At 36.3% G+C, this 19390-nt stretch overlaps 2 protein-coding genes across 5 annotated transcripts; one reads left to right on the top strand and one right to left on the bottom strand.

Moving 5' to 3' along the window:
* Positions 1-7: 7 nt before the first annotated feature.
* On the top strand, positions 8-8387 carry LOC306873218 (lipoyl synthase, mitochondrial-like). Its single transcript, XM_079422335.1, has 11 exons — positions 8-355; positions 641-813; positions 2845-2938; positions 3697-3777; positions 3884-4040; positions 4434-4491; positions 4579-4707; positions 5194-5339; positions 5438-5508; positions 6547-6658; positions 7413-8387. Exons 1-11 carry the CDS (start codon positions 266-268, stop codon positions 7478-7480), a joined length of 1179 nt encoding a protein of 392 aa, XP_079278461.1. The 5' UTR covers positions 8-265; the 3' UTR covers positions 7481-8387.
* On the bottom strand, positions 7867-19305 carry LOC306873216 (UDP-glucose 6-dehydrogenase-like). Of its 4 annotated transcripts, none has more exons than XM_079422329.1 (12): positions 19095-19305; positions 16103-16264; positions 15832-15933; positions 15552-15752; positions 12068-12265; positions 11776-11923; positions 11530-11624; positions 11037-11167; positions 10120-10259; positions 9845-9936; positions 8746-8856; positions 7867-8656 (listed from the first exon to the last, which is right to left on the bottom strand). In XM_079422329.1, exons 2-12 carry the CDS (start codon positions 16262-16264, stop codon positions 8555-8557), a joined length of 1482 nt encoding a protein of 493 aa, XP_079278455.1. In that variant the 5' UTR covers positions 19095-19305; the 3' UTR covers positions 7867-8554. The 4 variants fall into 4 exon arrangements, 3 of the variants coding, with proteins under 3 accessions (XP_079278455.1, XP_079278456.1, XP_079278457.1); XM_079422330.1 differs by lacking the exon at positions 19095-19305 and adding an exon at positions 16936-17386; XM_079422331.1 differs by lacking the exon at positions 19095-19305 and adding an exon at positions 16660-16859.
* Positions 19306-19390: the final 85 nt, after the last annotated feature.

Below are 19390 nucleotides of genomic sequence, written 5' to 3'. Positions count from 1 at the left end.
CCAAGGCACAACCAAACGAATACAGATACTGAAAAGCAAAGTTAATGAAGTGAACTGTCACAAAGATTATTAAATACGATTTTATTTATTTATATATATATATTGCTTTGTATGTATATATTAAGATGAAAACGTATCACATCCACAGGCTTGCCAGGTATATATATATATATATATATGGAGTGTTTGTCATAAACATGCAGTGCGAGTTAATCGATGTCAGAGCGAGTTTAGTCAATGACAGGCTCAAGCTGGATATAAAGTCATGGCGTTAATCAGCAGAAGTTGTGGTGCAGCGGTTCGATATTCGTCTAATCCTCTGTTTTTGTCATCAAAATGCTTTGAGGGGTCTAATGTGAGTGATTTCTTTGTTTTGTTTTAACAAAAACATAATGTCAAATAGTTTAGTGTCAGCTAACGTCACCGGTGCAGGCCAGTACAGAAGTTACTGCAATATAGCAGTATGATATTTACCGATTAAATGTATTAAAATTAGTTTAATATTTTCTACGCACATTATGCTATTAACAATGTACGAATATATGCTGAGCTAACCGAACTGGTAGATGATGATCGTAGTATGAAAGTTTTTAATGTTAAATTAAATTGGAGTGCCCTAGTCCTGTGCTTCTGGTCGCAGGTTTACTGTAACAGAGTGACCACTGCTGCCAACACATCCTCAACACTCACTGAGAAGAAGAAACACATGAAAGAGGATGGACTGAACCTGCAGGACTTCATATCTGGAGAGCTGGCAGAAAAGAGCAAGTGGGAGGAATACAGAGGCCACCTGAAGAGACAGAAGGGAGAAAGGTAAACGTATGGACACACCACTATCTTTTTGGTGCATGAATGTGGAAATATTTCAGTACAGTAGTTTTTATGAAAGTGTCATGATATTACTATGGTCATCAATACCATGCCAATGCAAAAGTAAAAAAAAAAAATGTATGATTTTTTTTTCTACGGTTTACGGTGATCACTTTGCAAAATCAATTGTTCACTATATAAATGTTGTCCAGTTTTTCCTTTAGGCACATAGATATTGATTGTTAAGAAACAAAGTGTGTGCTTTAATTGCTGAATGGCTGAAAGCATTTTGACAAAAAATATGGGAATTGGTGCAGTTTCTGATATTTATATGGTCAAAGGGTAAAATTCTGATCACTTTTAATGTCAATTTGTGAGATTTTTATAGCAGACTACTTGCACAAAATGCATAGAAATATTGGAAGTCACACTATATCTCCGAAGAATATGTCTTACTAAGATGATATTTAAATGCTTAGTTTTATGATCAAAGCTCTACGGTTTTGATTGTTGGGGGGGACTTATAATGCAATGCAGTAAAATGATGATTGAGACTAAGAAACAATCCTCAAAAAACCAAAGTGTATGTTTTATACTCCCCTTTTAACATGATTTTCCTAAAAAAAAAAAAAAAAAAAGCCTCGGTCCAGTAATTATTAATACAATAATTTAGATTAGTCTTACACTTACTTTATATCAATAAAGATTTGACTGCAAAATAAATAAATAAAAGTAGACTTCTTCTAAAAGGCCTTTTTATTTGTTAAAAAGAATAAACTATCAATCAGATGACAGAAGGCATGTAATAGATTTTTCAGCAAAGTTTTGATTATGCCCTAATTTAGAGATAATTCAGAAATTTGCTATCAAATATGATACAGTAGGCTTTATAGGGTTAAGATGTAATACTTTCTATGACAGATGACAGATGATAGATAGATAGATAGATAGATAGATAGAGAACCCTGCTGATTTTGTACGTTTGCCCACTGACAAAGAAATGATCAGTCTATAATTTTAATGGTAGGTTTATTTTAACAGTGAGAGACAAAAACAACAAAAAAATCCAGAAAAACGCATTTCAAAAAAGTTATAAATTGATTTGCATTTTAATGAGTCAAATAAGTATTTGACCCCTTCGCAAAACATGAATTAGTATTTGGTGGCAAAACCCTTGTTGGCAATCACAGAGGTCAGACGTTTCTTGTAGTTGGCCACCAGGTCTACACACATCTCAGGAGGGAATTTGTCCCACTCCTCTTTGTAGATCCTCTCCAAGTCAATAAGGTTTCGAGGCAGATGTTTGGCAACTCGAACCTTCAGCTCCCTCCACAGATTTTCTATGGAATTAAGGTCTGGAGACTGACTAGGCCACTCCAGGACCTTAATGTGCTTCTTCTTGAGCCACCGCTTTATTGCCTTGAGCGTGTGTTTTGGGTCATTGTCATGCTGAAATACCCATCCACGACCCATTTTCAATTCCCTGGCTGGCTTCAATGCCCTGGCCCTGATGGTACATGGCCCCGTCACCATGTCCATCTTCCCTTTGATGCAGTGCAGTTGTCCTGTTCCCTTAGTAGAAAAACACCCCCAAAGCATAATGTTTCCACCTCCATGTTTGACAGCGGTGTTCTTGGGGTCATAGGCAGCATTTTGCTGATTTATAGGGGATCAAATACTTATTTCACTCATTAAAATGCAAATCAATTTATAACTTTTTTGAAATGCAATTTTCTGGATTTTTTTGTTGGTATTCTGTCTCTCACTGTTCAAATAAACCTAGCATTAAAATTATAGACTGATCATTTCTTTGTCACGTACAAAATCAGCAGGGGATCAAATATTATTTTCCCCACGATAGATAGATAGATAGATAGATAGATAGATAGATAGATAGATAGATAGATAGATAGATAGATAGATAGATAGATGAGAAATGGATACCTCATAATAAAAGCTACTGTAATAATTAAACTTGTACATATTACATAAGTCTAGTCCATATGATTTAACCAGAGGTGTTTATTTTGCCAGGCTAAGGCTACCACCATGGCTGAAAACAGAGATCCCTATAGGAAAGAACTACAACAAATTGAAGAACACACTTCGAGAACTGAACCTGCACACAGTGAGTGTTTGAAAACATGCCTGACATCTCAACTTCTTCACACAATTTCCTGACACAATGGTCACAATAGACACAGTTCTCTAATACAACGAACATGGATGAGGACCAGGGGCTGTCAAGCTCCAAAAACAAAAATTAACCATAAAACATCATAAAAACAGTCCATATGACTTGAGCACTACATGCTGTTTGGAGTCAGCAAGATTTTTTTTATATATATAAATAATAATTTAATTCAGTGAGGATGCATTAAATTGATCAAAGTGACAGTAAAGACATTTTTAGAAAAGATTGTTTTTGTTTTATACTTTTTATCCAACGAAGTAACCTGAAAATGTTATTTCACCATTTAAAAAAACATATTAAACAGCTGTTTTCAATATTGATCATAATAAATGTTTCTTGAGCTCCAATTCAGCATGTTAGATAAGACCAAATGAACATACTATGATTTCTGAAGGATCATGTGACACTGAAGACAGATCAAATAATTGCAGCCTTGTTGAACATTAGGGGCCTATTTCACAATCATAAACATGAAAAAAAAGACACACTCCAAACCTTTGAATGTTAATGTATGTAGTTATACAGTGATTAGTGTTGTAAACAGAATTTTGCTATTTTATGTAAATTTTGTTAAATAATGATGACTACCATCCACTTTTATTGTATTTAAAAGAGCAGCTTAGACATTCTGTTATTTTAAAATGATGTTTATAAGCCAGTGGTACATGAGTTATCAACTTTTATTGTTGCAGGTCTGTGAGGAGGCCCGGTGTCCCAATATCGGGGAATGCTGGGGGGGAGGAGAGTATGCCACCGCCACAGCAACCATTATGGTGAGTGTATTGAGTCTGCCACATGCCCACACATACACAAGGACAATATCTCAATGTTATGGCCCTGACTAAACACCTCTACTTGATTTCTCACACTCTTCTATAGTTGATGGGGGACACATGCACACGTGGCTGTAGGTTTTGTTCAGTTAAAACAGCGAGACGTCCTCCACCTCTTGACCCTGAGGAGCCATATAACACAGCTAAAGCCATTGCAGCATGGGGTCTGGACTATGTAGTACTCACATCAGTGGACAGAGATGGTGAGAAAACTGCACACTCACTTAAAGGAACACTCCACTTTTTTGGAAATAGGCTCATTTTACAACTCCCCTAGAGTTAAACAGTTGAGTTTTACCGTTTTTCAATCCATTCAGCCGATGTCTGGGTCTGGCGGTAGCACGCTTAGCTTAGCATAGATCATTGAATTGGATTAGACCATTAGCATCTCGCTCAAAAATGACCAAAGAGTTTAGATATTTTTCCTATTTAAAGCTTGACTCTCCTGTAGTTACATCGTGGACTGAGACCGACTTGTGACCGACAAGTTGTGATTTTCTAGAAGTGTAAAACTTTCATTTTGGTTTCATTGTGTCTTAAATTTATCATTGCAGTTTATTTTTGAATTCTGACCATATTTTTATTGTAATGAACAGACATTCCTGATGGAGGGGCTGAACACTTTGCAAAGACCGTCTCCAACCTTAAAGAAAGGTACAAAGATGAAAAAAAAGAGTTTATTTGTTTTTTAGAATCAACTCATTCATCCAATTCTCTCATACATGATCTTTTCTCTCTTAGGAACTCTACAATCCTGGTAGAGTGTTTGACTCCTGATTTCCGTGGTGATCTGGCAGCAGTGGAGAAAATTGCTTTGTCTGGGCTTGATGTTTATGCTCACAATGTGGAGACTGTCAGAGATTTACAGAGGTTAGTACTGTAGAGTCTCGTGTGCTTGCATAAAAAGTCTTCTCTGTAACAGTACCTTTTTTTAGTCATTTATTTATTTAATTTGTTTTTATTTTTTGAACAATATTTTAATGCTGTTTTTAAAGTCCAGAAGCACAGACAGCTTTCAAAATGTGGTTTAATTTTTTTTGTGTTTTATTTTTACACAAAAATATATACACTATGGTTGTTTTTACTTGTAAAAATGTAAATATTTAAAAAATAATTATATATTATAAAAAATAATAATAACTATTTTTATAAATACATTTATATATGTTCCTTTTATATTTCTTTCATATTTTATTTTTATTTTATTTTTTCTGTTTTGTTTCTAGCATATACAGTCACCACCAGATGGCAGAAATATCTAGTGAATTTTATAAAGTGAATTAGTAGCTCTCATCTTTTAAACCCAGGAGATATCATTGCAGATCTCACTTTCTATCTTTGATCTTTGACCTTAAGGCATGTGCGTGACCCCCGTGCAAACTTCGACCAATCGCTGAGTGTTTTACGGCATGCTAAAAAGGTGAAACCCAGTGTGCTCACGAAGACTTCCATCATGCTGGGGCTCGGAGAGACCGATGCGCAGATGCACGCAGCTCTGAAAGGTAATTCTTATTAGAATTAGAGCTGTGTTACTTATATATCACAGGAGGTAGATAAATATGCATATATTAACATTTGAGAGTTCTATGTGTTCTTGCAGAATTGAGGGACTCTGGAGTGGACTGTCTAACACTGGGGCAGTACATGCAGCCAACCAAACGCCATCTCAAGGTGCGACAATAATAAAACTACCCAACATCACAGCCTGTTCACTAACCATCTGATATACTCTACACACAAAAATGGCAAGTGCTGGCTGACATCACCAGCCACAAGCTGACTGGCTAGCTTTACGTAGCGTTCGGTAGTAAAGGTGTGGGCACATTTGGTTGAATTTTAAGGGCAAAATTGGTCCATTGTCTGATGTCAATAGTTCAGCAATGTATGCTGCACAGCTCACAGAGTCAACGTCTTTGTGACCAGCTTGAACCCAGTGAGAAATCTGCATGTGGAAATCTTTCACCCTCATGCGAAAGTCCCAATCGTGTGGATTTCTATCGTAATCCTGGATTTCGCTCTTAAAATTTTGCCAAACAATGGCAATGCAACTTTACCTTAAATCAATTCTGTGTAATTTTGTGACTTTGAAGTCCCCTATAGTTAAAGGAACTACTTTTTTGAAAATAGGCTCATTTTCCGAGTCCCCAAGAGTTAAACAGTTGAGTTTTACCATTTTCGAATCCATTCAGCCGATCTCCGGGTCTGGCGGTAGCACTTTTAGCATAGCTTAGCATAGATAATTGAATCGGATTAGATATAGTTCCCAGACATATCAGCCAAGAAAATCGCAACTTTTCATTTTCCGTCAGTCTTAGTGTTCCTTTAAGTGAGAGGAATTCCTATATAGCTATGAATAGCTATAAAAATGCATTTGCCACTGCCATAAAGCAAAGTGCCCTTTTCACTTTTTGAAACCGATATTTCAAAGTAAAAAAGACTAAAGATACAGTTTCTTTAAGTAATCCATTTTAGATAACCTTGCATAGAAACAAAACAAACACTGATTGGACATGTTGGGTAGATCTAAGAAGAACCAAATTTTACCAAAGTGAGAAGTCTTCCAGAAATAATAATTCAAAAGCAACAGGCAACATTTCCCATTTCATACATCATTTCAGTTTAATTTGGTTACATCACACACTTGTCACGCTTTCAGAATGTCATTATCTCTTCTTGAATGCATCAGTCTGAAAGTGTGTCTGATTGAAGGTGGAAGAGTATGTTACTCCTGAGAAGTTTGCTTTCTGGGAGAAGGTTGGCCAGGAGATGGGCTTCGTCTACACAGCCAGTGGGCCACTTGTGCGCTCCTCTTACAAAGCAGGTAACCTGACAGCATGTTTTAATTCATGGAAATTTAGCTAATACCCAAATAATGGTATCTGTTAGCATTCTCATTTTTTTCAATGACAGTTGCTTGGCTGGTGCAAGATGCCCCAAAGCTGTGACTTTAAACAAAGTCTCTTTAAGACAAGTCATGTCACTTGGCGGCCATCAAGTGCAGCTGCTATCTCTTTGAATGGGGAAACATATGAAATTCTCCAATACTGTTCACTAAGCTTACGATTAAATTTCATATTTGAAATCACCAAAGAAATCTGACAACAACTGTATCACAATATTGTTTCTTTCGCTCAAAAAGCTTATTTTTCAGGCTAGATCAGCCATTGCACATGCGCAGTCCTAAGCGCATGTCTCAGAACGCTGATTGTTTCTATAGCAACCGGGACTTCTAACAGCAGCTGCAGTGACGTGCTGACTTTACCGATTAGTGATTGGCTCTTTCATTCAGAAGGCGGGGCTTCCTGCCATTGGGCGGCCATATTGAGCGTTGCATTTTTCCCCATTCAAAACTATACAAGTGACATGTCTTGGGTATTCTATAGTCTTTGCTTTAAATCTCCCATCTTTTCTCATCAACAGCTACATCAATACTTTAGAATTTGTAAACGCTTTTACAAAAGGAGGTGTAGTTTTGACTCTCAGGGCAGCCAAACATTGACTCCATTTTTCATGAAGCACTTACAATTACACATACTGAAACATAATTTGTGTATATATACCATTTCATTTTTTAGGTGAATTCTTTTTGAAGAATCTGCTGGAAAAACGGAAGACTGAAGGAGCCACAGTGGCAGCAGAGTAAAACTAGTGAACTTCACCTGTCTACAGTATAAATACTACTAAATAGGATGGTTCATCCAAAAATGAAAAATCTGTAATTTACTCTTACTCTTCATTTTTCTGCAACAAATTATAATACAGGTTTGGAACAACATGTAATTGATGCCTGAGTTTTCATTTTTGGGTGAACTGTCCCTTTAAGTATACATATTACAAAATGATGTTGCAGTAACTCGTAATGTTGTTTTAGAAATGGATTAAAGATCTGTATATTGTGTATCTTTTAAGTAATATCAATAGAATATATTACATTCAAACTTGTCAAAGATCATGTTAACTGTGTATTTTTATTTCAGCCATGGTTGGGTTCCATATTTAAGCCTGTGAAATGAGTAGCCAAAACTGCTTCATTTCATTGGTCCATATTTATTTAAGAAATCCATTTTCTTCAATCATTGTACATGACATTATAAACTTATACAGTAAGAGATGATTTTATAAAAGCTACAACTGTGACTCTACAATAACATACACAGTGCAGGTTGAACAATACATAGAGGATTAATAAATGATTAATAACTGAGTGACAAACAGTTATTTGGTATCACACGCCAAATTTAAGGCAATAGCATTTTTTTGTATGTCCCACTTGGTCCTAGTATTTAAAAGTTGCCGTTCCTTCTGTTCCTGCTCCTTCAGACATAGCTCTCAGATAAGTAGATGATTTTGCTGTTAAAATCTATAACACTGATAACTGTAAACAATAATATACTACTAAACAGTACTGGGATCATTAACATCAGTTTTGTGTACAGTTAATGTTTCAAAAACAGACATGAGAATTTTCAAGAATAATGATTTAAAAAAAACTAAGACACAAATGACAGTGTTTAAAACATTAAATCACTGCGTTTTTGTGAACTGCCATGAAAGATAAAAAAAAAAAAAAAACCGACACACGCACACAACACACACAAAGCACATGCATTTTTACAAACAGATTTCCAGCAACGGTCACACATTAGTTTGGCTTTCTCAGTAAAAGACTTTAATCAGTGTAAAGTGCACATGCGTGTGTGTGTGTATGAGCCGGTGTCTATGCTTTGGATTTCTTGATGGGTGGTTCACTGATTCGTGGAACTCCTCCAGATGGTGTGAAGGGAATTCGGGTCGTCACCTTCTTTCCAATGGTCTCGATCTATGCAAAACACACAACATTAAATCATGCCAATTAATAAAGTGATGAAGTCAGGCAGGTGGGCACAGACTGCACAAATATCCACTCACCTGAAAGCCAAAGTTTTGTAGCTGAGGGTGCAGATGGTCCAGGACTCGTCGACCATCAAAGATAAAAGCTGGTTTCAACATCTTGTGGTATATTTTCTCATAATCCAGTTCCTAAAAACAAACACGTGAAATACTTCACTAATCTTTTAAGACATACCATTGTGTGTTTTGAATTTTTTTTTTTACTACACTGTAGTACCACATGTACCATAATGTATGAATATGGTAATCATTCAGTACCATGGCAGGGCTCAACAGTAAGGACTTGTTGGAAAATAGTTCAGATTTACTTATTTTAATTTACACTTAGAAATGTAAATGTAATAATATATACTTGCATTCTAAATTAATTAAATATATAAACCAAAAAGGTTATACTTTATTTAAGGTGTCCTTGTTACAGTGTAATTATACCATTAAGTACTGAGTAATATTAATTAACTACATGTACTTACTGGTTAGGATTACGGTTTGGCTTAGGGTTACTTGCATGTAATTATGCATAATTTATTCTTATTATACTAGAAAGTACATGTACGTGTAACAAGGACACCTTAAAATAAAGTGTTGCCACCAAAAATGTTTTTTTTTTTTTTTGCATGTAAATGTTTTAAATGTATTAAACCTTTCTAAATAAATTAATATATAGCCAAACATCAATCAATTAACATCAATAACATTTGTAATATGTTTTGTATTAATTAATTGTAAAATGATTATTTAAAAATAGTATTTAGTATTACACATTTTCATATTGAAATTAATATTATACATTCATATTATATTTACATTTAAATGTATAATTTATTATAAAAAAATACTAATTAGTAATTTTTTAAATATATACATTAATAGGTAAATCAAACATTTATTAATAATAAAACGGTAAGAAAAACTCCAAAAATACCTGGAAATTAATGCATTGTTTGCAAGGCACAAAAGTACATGCACATGATCAATAAATATGGCGCTGATATAGTGTTGGTCCAATAGGGCAAGTGACAGTTCTGCTTTTGTAAAGCAAACCACCTTAAATCAAAGCATGAATCAAATATTACACTATACATCAGTGCTTTCTAAATCTGCATAGAGTTTATACCTTAAACATGTCCCACTCTGTGCAGATGACCAGGGCATGTGCACTTTCACATGCCTCATAGGGGTCTGACGTAATTGTTACAAGATCAGACACTGCAGAGAGAATGAGAGTCACGGCAAATTAGACAGAAACACGCAGACGCAAACTTTCTCCTGCATTCTCATATGCCAGTTTCTACCCTACATGACATTCAGCATGACACAGCACTCTCTCCCTCTCCCATCATTCAACGAGACTTGACCTAACGCATGGTTTTATCTGCTCAACATGCATACCCCTCTCTGGGTTGTCTCCAGAAATGCTGGGTTGAGACAGGTCCTGGATTATCTGCTCCTTCAGCACTTTAGGGTCATATATATGCAGCTTGGCTCCTTCGTCCATCAGATACTTCGAGATGTAGATACTGGAGGACTCTCTGAAACACACATACACACAGGAGAGACTTACAGCACAAGATTCCCATTTACACACAGATTATGATGCCATGGAAAAGGCCCTTTATGAATAAAAGAGAACAGTAGCAAAAATATAATATGAAATAACATAATATTTTTAAATAAAATGATACAATATTGAAAATTGAATTTTTTTTCAGGCAGTTTAATGAAACTGACAATTTCACAGTGGTGTCCAAAAGACAATAGAATAGAATCTGATTGTGACATCTCACTCAACTGTGAGGGTTATATTGTTTAAGACAATTTGTGACAAATTGTCATGTTAATAATATAATTATTTTCACTAGTGGTATCAGACTTTGGACCCCACTTAGTTATTGAAGCAATTTGTTATAAGCTTGTGTTCATGGCCCATTCCTATTATGTCTTGAATGGAGGTTTAAAAAAACAAAAAAAATCCTGATGTCTTGAATGAAGGTTAAAGAAACAGCATAGTCATAATTATCTTCTGAAACAATCCACATGCAAGGGCATGACATATACTCAGGGACTCTAGATAAAGGTCATGGGTGGCATGGGCGTGTTTACGCATGTATTTAATTCTGCATGGTTTTAACAAGATATTGTGTAATCTTCATTACACAATCAAAGTTGATGGTTAACTCATGCTCTGAAATCTCATGGTCTGTGTTTTGTAGGTAAAAGTGAAAGACGCAGCTTTTGGCTTGTCATAAATGAACGTAATAAAGTTGTTATAAATAAAACAGACTGGTTCAGTGTATCCCTGTGTGTACCTGGTGTCTCCTGTGTCCTTCTTGAAGGAGAAACCTAACAAAGCGATTTTCTTCCCTGTAACTGTGTTAAACAGGCAGTCAATGATCCGACAGGCAAATCGCTTTCTTTGATATTCGTTCATGTCAATCACCTGAACATATGGAAGCACAGAGTAAAAGGTTACACAAAATTAATCAAACTTATTTGTTGATATCAATTAATTTTTCGTATGACAAGTTATCATATGAATGTTATTGTTTGGTAAGAATTTTAAATGTTTTTGAAATAAATCTTTTGGGGATGTATTTATTGGAGCACAACCATTAAAAACTGTAATATTGTGAAATATCATTACAATTTAAAATAACTGTTTTCTATTTTAGTATATATTCAAATGTAATTTATTGAGCCATTAATCCACTTCTCATGTGCATCTTTCCACTGAATAATGACTCACGAAAACTAACATATCCCATCAAGACTTACTAAATAAGCATTCAAAGTGAAATTTACCTGTTGCCAGTATGAGGCAACCTCTGGGAGATTCAGTGCCTCACACAGATACACCAAATTCAGCACATCCTTCTGAAAACAACTTCCTCCAAAACCTGATACAGACACAAACACAATTGAAGGGCAACTGAAACACAACTCTCATGTGTTTGCTTTAATCTCATTTTATCATATCATAAAGAGCACCAATAATAAGGAATTCAGATGGCAATATCAAATGGTAATGAAAACAACAAATGCACTGACCCACGCTGGCTTTGAGGAACTTGCTCCCAATGCGCTGATCCATGCCGATGGCTCTGGCCACCTCCTCAACATCAGCGCCAGTGGATTCACACAAGGCAGAGATGGAGTTTATACTACTGATACGCTGAGCCAAGAATGCATTTGCTGCCTAAAAACACACATTATAATTAAATGAGTTTTACATATCAAATTATTATAGAAATGCTCAGTTTTGTTCTGGCTACAATTCTTATCAGGCTCATTCTTTTCACTCTGATCTTTAATTGAATTCTTATATTTACATTATACATACCAGTTTGGAAAGTTCTGAGGACCAGGTGTTGGTGGTGATAATGCGTGATTTGGGGACCCAGTGCTCATAAACTGCACTGAGAGCACTGATGGCCCTTTGACCCTCTGGATTCTCATCTCCACCTATCAGAACACGATCTGGGTCCTTCAGGTCCTTCACTGCTGTACCCTCTGCAAGGAACTCTGGGTTAGAGAGAACCTGTAATCAAAGGCGGGAAAAGGTCATTTATTAACACAGAGGAGCAGTGAACAAATCCCTAAGGTCCACAAATCCAATTGGTTTATTAGTTCACTTGAGAGAGGCAAAAATAGCAACCTTTGTAGAAAATCCTTTTTGAAACAACAGCCTAACTCTGATCATATTTACAAGTAGACGATGGCTGTGTAAACTAATGTAGAAGCATATTTTCACAACATAATTTAGACAAGTTCCTTTAACTTTTTAATACCCCCATTGTGTCTTATTTGAGTGAACACACACACACACATTTATATACTGTACACACACACACACATCACTATTCAGTAAGACTCAAGATGTTTTCAATGCTTTTGAAGGAAGACTCTTATGCTCACTAAGGCTGCATTTGATATCAAATACAGTAAAAACATTACAATTGTGAATTATTACTACAATTTAAAATGACTGTTTTCTATTTCAATATATTTTAAAATGTAATTTATTTCTGTGATGCCAACGCTGAATTTTCAGCAGCCATTACTTTAGTCTTTAGTGTCACATGATTCTTCAGAAATTATTCTAATAGGCAGATTTGGTGCTCAAGAAACATTTCTTATTATTATTATTATCAATGTTTAAAATGATTGTGCTGCTTACTATTTTTGTGGAAACTGCAACATTTTACAGGATTCTTTGATGAATAGAAAGTTTAAAGGAGATATATTATGCCCCTTTTTACAATATGTATATACAGTGCCCTCCATAAGTATTGGAACAGTAAAGACAAAATTGCTCTGTTGGCTGTGGAGTCAAAACATTTGCAAATATGATTAAAAGATGAATATGAGAAAAAAACTACAGAATGTCACATTTTATTAGCTGTTTCAAGGCATACATGTTTTACCAAATAAAAAGAACAGCACTTTTAGAGTTCATCCCACTCATTGATGTGAGCATAAGTATTGGGACAGTTGAACATAAGGCAGATATAAAAGATTAAAAGCTATTATTTAGTTGCAGATCTCTTGCGCACAATCACAGCAGTGAGTCTGTGACCCATAGACATCACCAGACTCTTGGTCTCATCCTTTGAAATACTTTTCCCAGCCTTTAATGCAGCCAATTCCAATTGTTGCTTGTTTTGGGGAGTTTCTGCCTTTACTCTCCTCTTCAGCTGGTGAAATTCATGTTCAATTGGATTTAAATCTGGAGATTGACTTGGGCAATCTAAGACTTTCCATTTCTTTGCCCTTATAAATTCCTTGACTGAACTGGCAGGGTGTTTTGGGTCATTGTCCTGATGCAATATGAAGCACTTCCCAATTAATCTGGTGGCATTTTCTTGAATATTGGTAGGCAAGATGGTTTTGTACCCTTCCAAATTCATTCTGCTACTGTCATCATACATTAAGTCATCAGTAAAGATGAGAGGGCCTGTTCCAGAGACAGCCATGCATGCCCATGCCACGACAACATCTCCACCATGCTTTACAGATGAGGCTGTATGCTTGGGATCATTGCAGTTCCCTTTTTTTCTCCACATTTTTGTTTTCCCATCACTTAGATAAAGGTTCATCTTTCTCTCATCGGTCCATAAACACAGTTCCAAAACTCTTCTGGCTCACCTGTGCGCTTTTTTTCAAACTTTCAAATCTTGCCTTTCTATTTTTGGTGCTGGTCAGAGGTTTGCATCTTGCTGTGTAGCATCTGTAATTCTGTGTCAAAGTCTCCTGAGGACAGTAGATAGTCAGAGCATCACCCCAGCTTTCTGGAAGTTGTTGGTGATTTTACAGACATGTCTTTTAGGGTTCATTTTCACAGCTTTTATGATTTGTCTGTCATCAAATACTGTTGTTTTCTCAGGCGATCGGGTAGTTGTTGGTTGTTGGTTGCTGGAGAAATGAAGAGTTTGGAAACCACCAGCGATACGCTGGTGGTTTCCAAACTCTTCATTTCTCCATGCCCTTTGTTTTTGCTATAGCTCTAATTGACTTCCTCTTTTCTTTTAGCATCCAAATTGCTTGCTTTTCTCTCAAAGTCAGCTCCCTCATCTTCATCCTGGTTTTTGTGTGTCATCATTGAATGCAAGATTCAGAATACAGAAGTAATGGATATAACTGATACGACACATTCCCTGCTTTTAATATCTGAAGAATTAATGCAACAGGATACAGCTGATCACTTAGAAAGACCTGTGAGGCAACTGTTCCAATACTTATGCTCACATCAGATAGAGGGATGAAACTCTAAAAGTGCTGAACTTCTTAGCTGGTAAAACATCTGTTTTGAATCACCCAATAATAAAATGTGACATTCTGTAGTTTTGTCTCATATTCAGCTTTTAATCATATTTGTAAATGTCTTGACTCCACAGCCAACAGAGCAATTTTGTCTTTACTGTTCCAATACTTTTGCACTGTAAGTCTCTGGTGTCCCCAGAATTTGTCTGAAGTTTCAGCTCAAAATACCCCACAGATCATTTATTATATCATTTTTAAAATGCCTATTTTGAGTGGAAGCAGAAACACTCTGATTTTTGTGCCCGTTTCTTTAAATCCAAATGAGCTGCTGCTCCCCACCCCCTTCCCAAAATAGAGCTGCCCATTTCAGCTCGTACCTGCTAAGCACACGCACAGAAAGCGGCTGTCACAGCATGTGAGTACTAAACTAAGTCTGTGAGGGTAAACAGATGGGAAATAAATCGCATGATTATTTTAGATCTGTGTGGCAGCAGCATACAGTAAATAAATCATTAAATCCACTGCTCTCTTGTATCCTCTGAGGCTGGGACTAAATAGTGTTCTGTGCTCGACTGTGCAGCCAAAGACAGAACAGTTTCTGTCAAACTTTCACCATGGCGTTAGAACTGGTACACCGTTGTCGCTTGATAAATCAAAATGACGGCGCAGCAGGAAACTTACAGATTAAGGGGCAGTAATATTATAATGAGATCCCTTTGCCACGTCACCAAGGGAGCGAAATCAGACGCGCTAGTTTTTTCAGATGCTTGCAGAAAAAGGCTTACTAAAACAAAGTTACTGGGTTAATCTTTTTCACGTTTCCTTGGTTGGTAGATGCACTGGGGACCTGATTATAGCACTTAAAACCTTGAAAAGTCAGATTTTCATGATATGTCACCTTTAAAATAAAATGTATTTAAAATAGCAAATAGGCTATTTAAAACAAAAAGTGGATGGTGACAATTTTCTTTATAGAATTATATACAATTTAACCTCAAATTCTGGACTAAAGCTCATGGACATTTGTTTTTGTCAAGTTCCCCATATATCAGCCGCTCACACACCTGCAAATTGAGGCTGGGTTTGGTGTTTGCATCAAATATCCTGCGGATGCTCTCAGCAGCACGGACCGGCACCGTGCTCTTCTCCGTAACGATTTTATACCCATCCGACACCTCCACAATCCGCCGTGCACATGCCTCGATAAACTTCAAGTCAGCAGCACGACCCTTGCCCATACCATATGTCTTAGTTGGGGTGTTTACCTGATCAAAAGAGAAAAATATTAGGATCAGTGTACAGACCAACATGCAAAACCACATTAAAATAGTTTGTTACACTCACAGAAATGAAGACCAGATCTGCCTCTTTAATGGCAGAGTCGATATCTGTGGAGAAAAAGAGGTTCTTCCCACGGCAAGACAACACCACTTCATTCAGACCCGGCTACAACAGCAAGAAGAGACACATTTCATGAAGAATTCTCATTAAAAACATTTGTAAATGGATGAAGCATTTCTTATATTAATTTTTTGAACTATTCACTTGTTTAAGGGTAAAATATTTTAAATCGGAGTGCACCTTTGACTTGAATCTATATCTTTAACATTGTTACCTCGTAGATGGGCAGGGTGTCGGAGTTCCAGGCATTGATCCGGGATTCATTAACATCCACTACTGTTACTGTGATCTCAGGACACATGCTTGCAATCACACTACATGTCGGACCTCCAACATACCCAGCACCTATACAGCAAATCTTTTTAATTTGAAACATCTGAGAAAAGAGACATATGGAATCAAGGTTAAAAGAATAGCCCTAAATGGTCTGCAACAGATTATGAATGGCCCCTTATTAACCAGCCAGCTACTCTCAAGTCAATTCCTCCTCTTTCTCAGAGATCCAGGGCCTCATGTGGCGGTCACTGCTGGTAAGTATCATATTACTGACCCCCTGGGGCTAAGTAGTGATGAGAAGTTCGGCTCCTTTGCGACGTTCGGTTCTTTTGAACAGTTAAATCCCATAATCCGATTCAGTGATTCTTTTAAATAATATATATTTAGCGATCCACTAATAAATGCTATTAAAAATATATCCTGAAATCAGTTAAGCCTCACGTGTATATTAAATTTAAGGTAATAAAAAATTATAATACAGTTTAAGTAAATTACATTTCAATCCTTCAGTCCAATCTCACACATCGTTTCTCTGGTAAATTAGTCGGAATTTTGACATAACTTCGTGAATGAATCGTTCAGAGCGGTTTTGCGAAACAGCAGATCAAAAGAAAGATTAACTGAAAAAAATTCAGCCTCCACATTGAAAAACACGGTCATTCTAGCCGCCGCGTTATTTTGTGGTGCGCGCATATACTAGGCGTTGCGGTAATAGCTTGTAAAAACAGATAAGTAAAGTCGTGACGTATTGTCAAGTATGGTGACCCATACTCGAAATTGGTGCTCTGCGTTTAACCCATCCAAGTGCACACAGTGAGTAGTGAACACGCACGCACACACGCACACACGGAGCAGTGCGGCGCCCGGGGAGCAGTTGGGGGTTGGGTGCCTTGCTCAAGGGCACCTCAGTCGTGGTATTGAGGGTGGAGAGAGCGCTGTACATTCACTCCCCCCACCTACAATTCCTGCCGGCCGGGGACTCGAACACGCAACCTTTCGATTGCGAGTCTGACTCTCTAACCATTAGGCCACGACTTCCCCCAAGTAAATAAAGAAAATAACGGTCTGGTGAGAAATAACAAAATAAAAGCCTTTCATTCACTTGCATATAACCATATTTATCTGCAAATTCACATAGTTCTAAAAAGAAAACTCCCTGTTTCCACAAAAAAGTTTCTCTTTTGATTAACAGTACACCACTCCAGAAGGCCATTTGCACAATGTCAGGACTGTCTGATTTCCTATTACAAAATAAAAGCCCTCCAAAATCTCATATATGACCAGTTTTGTCTTTGATTTTGTATAGCTCTAAAAAGGAAACTCCCTGTTTCGACAGAACAATTTAAATTCAGATTGACAGTCCACTACCCCAGTGTGTGACTCAGTCAGTTTCGAGGCAATCTGATGTTACATTACGTAATAAAAGCCATACTGCTTTCTATTTTTTTCTGATTAATAATACAAGTTTTTCTGTTTTTACAGATGAGTATCCTTAAAATGATAAAATGGGTGTTTGAAACATTTAACCCTATGGTGTGCTTTGGTCATTTTAGACTGAAAAAAAAAACTAAGGAAATTAAAAAAATTAATACATCAGAATGGTACGAAACTCTGACTTTAAGGGGAGTTGCTATGTGTGTGTGTGTGTATATATTATACAATTTTTATGTCAATCCAAAAATATGAATAATTTGTAATAAATAATTTTCACAGTATTTTTAAGTGCCCACGATAACAATATGGTAAATTTTAATTGTTGTTATATATTACATTAGTGAATACTTGCACATGTTGAGTGGAAACAGGGAGTTTACTTTTTAAATGGAATTTTCAGACAAAATAAATTTTTTCTGAGTTTTTGGAGGGATTACGTGTACAATCCATTTGATATGAAAAGTGGTCTGTGGAGTTTAATTTCTGTTGCAACCTGAACCAATAGACAAAACAGCATGTTCGTTTTAGATAACTTTTATTTTGAAATGACATCAGTTAAAACGGTTGGAGTTCACCATGGGGTGGTGAACTATTAATTTGAATTGAAACTGGTGTGTGGAAACAAGGAGTTTTCTTTTTAGAGCTATCCAAAATCAAAGACAAAACAGGTAGAATATGAGATTGTGGGCTTTTATTATGTAATGAAACATCAGATCCTCTTGAAACTGGCTGAGTGGCACCCTGGGGTAGTGGACTATTAGCCTGAATGGAAATTGTTCTGACGAAACAGGGAGCTTCTTTTTTAGAGATATCTAAATTTAAAGATAAAACTTGTCATATATGGAGGGTTTTATAGGGCTTTTATTATGTAATGCTACATCAGACAGTCCTAAAACTGACTGAGTGACACCCTGGGGTTGTGAACTACTAATCTGAATTAAAAGTGTTTTTTTTTTTTTGAACTATGTGAATTTACTTCACTTTTTTATATATGCAAGTTGTAAAAGGCTTTTTTTTTTTATTTCTCATCAGACAGTTTTTTTCATATTAATTGGTCTATTTATTCATTCATTATTGACAGAGAAACTGGCTTAATAAATGAATGCCAGAGATCTGTTTTTACACGCTGTTACCGTAACGCCTAGTATATGCGCGCATCTTGAGCGTGTTTTTCAAAGTGGAGGCTGGCCTGACCGCAGTAATAAACACCAGATGATAAAATATAAAAGATTGATAGAAATAACGCAAATTTTGTATTCACAAAAAAAGTTTATAACTGTTGCCAGTTGATGCTTTTAACATGTAAAATGTCATTAAATGATTCATGTTTTGATTGCTAATGTTCTCGTGAACATAGGAACTAAAACTTTTATAACTTAACTGTTTTATCATTTAAAGATTAACAGAATATGATCAGTTTTAGATCACAACTTTAAATTCTATGTGATACACTCTGAAATATAGAAAATATTTCAACAGCTATAATACAGACGTACCTTGTCTCCCAGTGCAGTGCTTCAGATAAACACTCTTCTGTGTGACTCAGGCCAGTGTGAAGGTAAGGTTCCTCCGTCTGAGGTGCCTTGTTCCCGAATGAATAAAACTATTATATCCTTGATACATGAACTCTCGCAGAAGACACACACCCACTGTGAGGGGTGTAGCCATATGTCTATGGGTGTAGCAACGTAAACACTTCAGAGAGAGGAGGGACAAACTCTGCTTCCGGGTCATAGAGTCTTTCTTTTCAAACTAAGAGTCTCGTTAACCTAATGAAGCGCTGATCAAATAT

Source organism: Barbus barbus, assembly GCF_936440315.1.
Source record: "Barbus barbus genome assembly, chromosome: 7".
Classification (NCBI taxonomy): Eukaryota; Metazoa; Chordata; class Actinopteri; order Cypriniformes; family Cyprinidae; genus Barbus; species Barbus barbus.
Note: the sequence above shows the minus strand (reverse complement) of the source record. Positions and strands in the feature narration are given on the sequence as shown.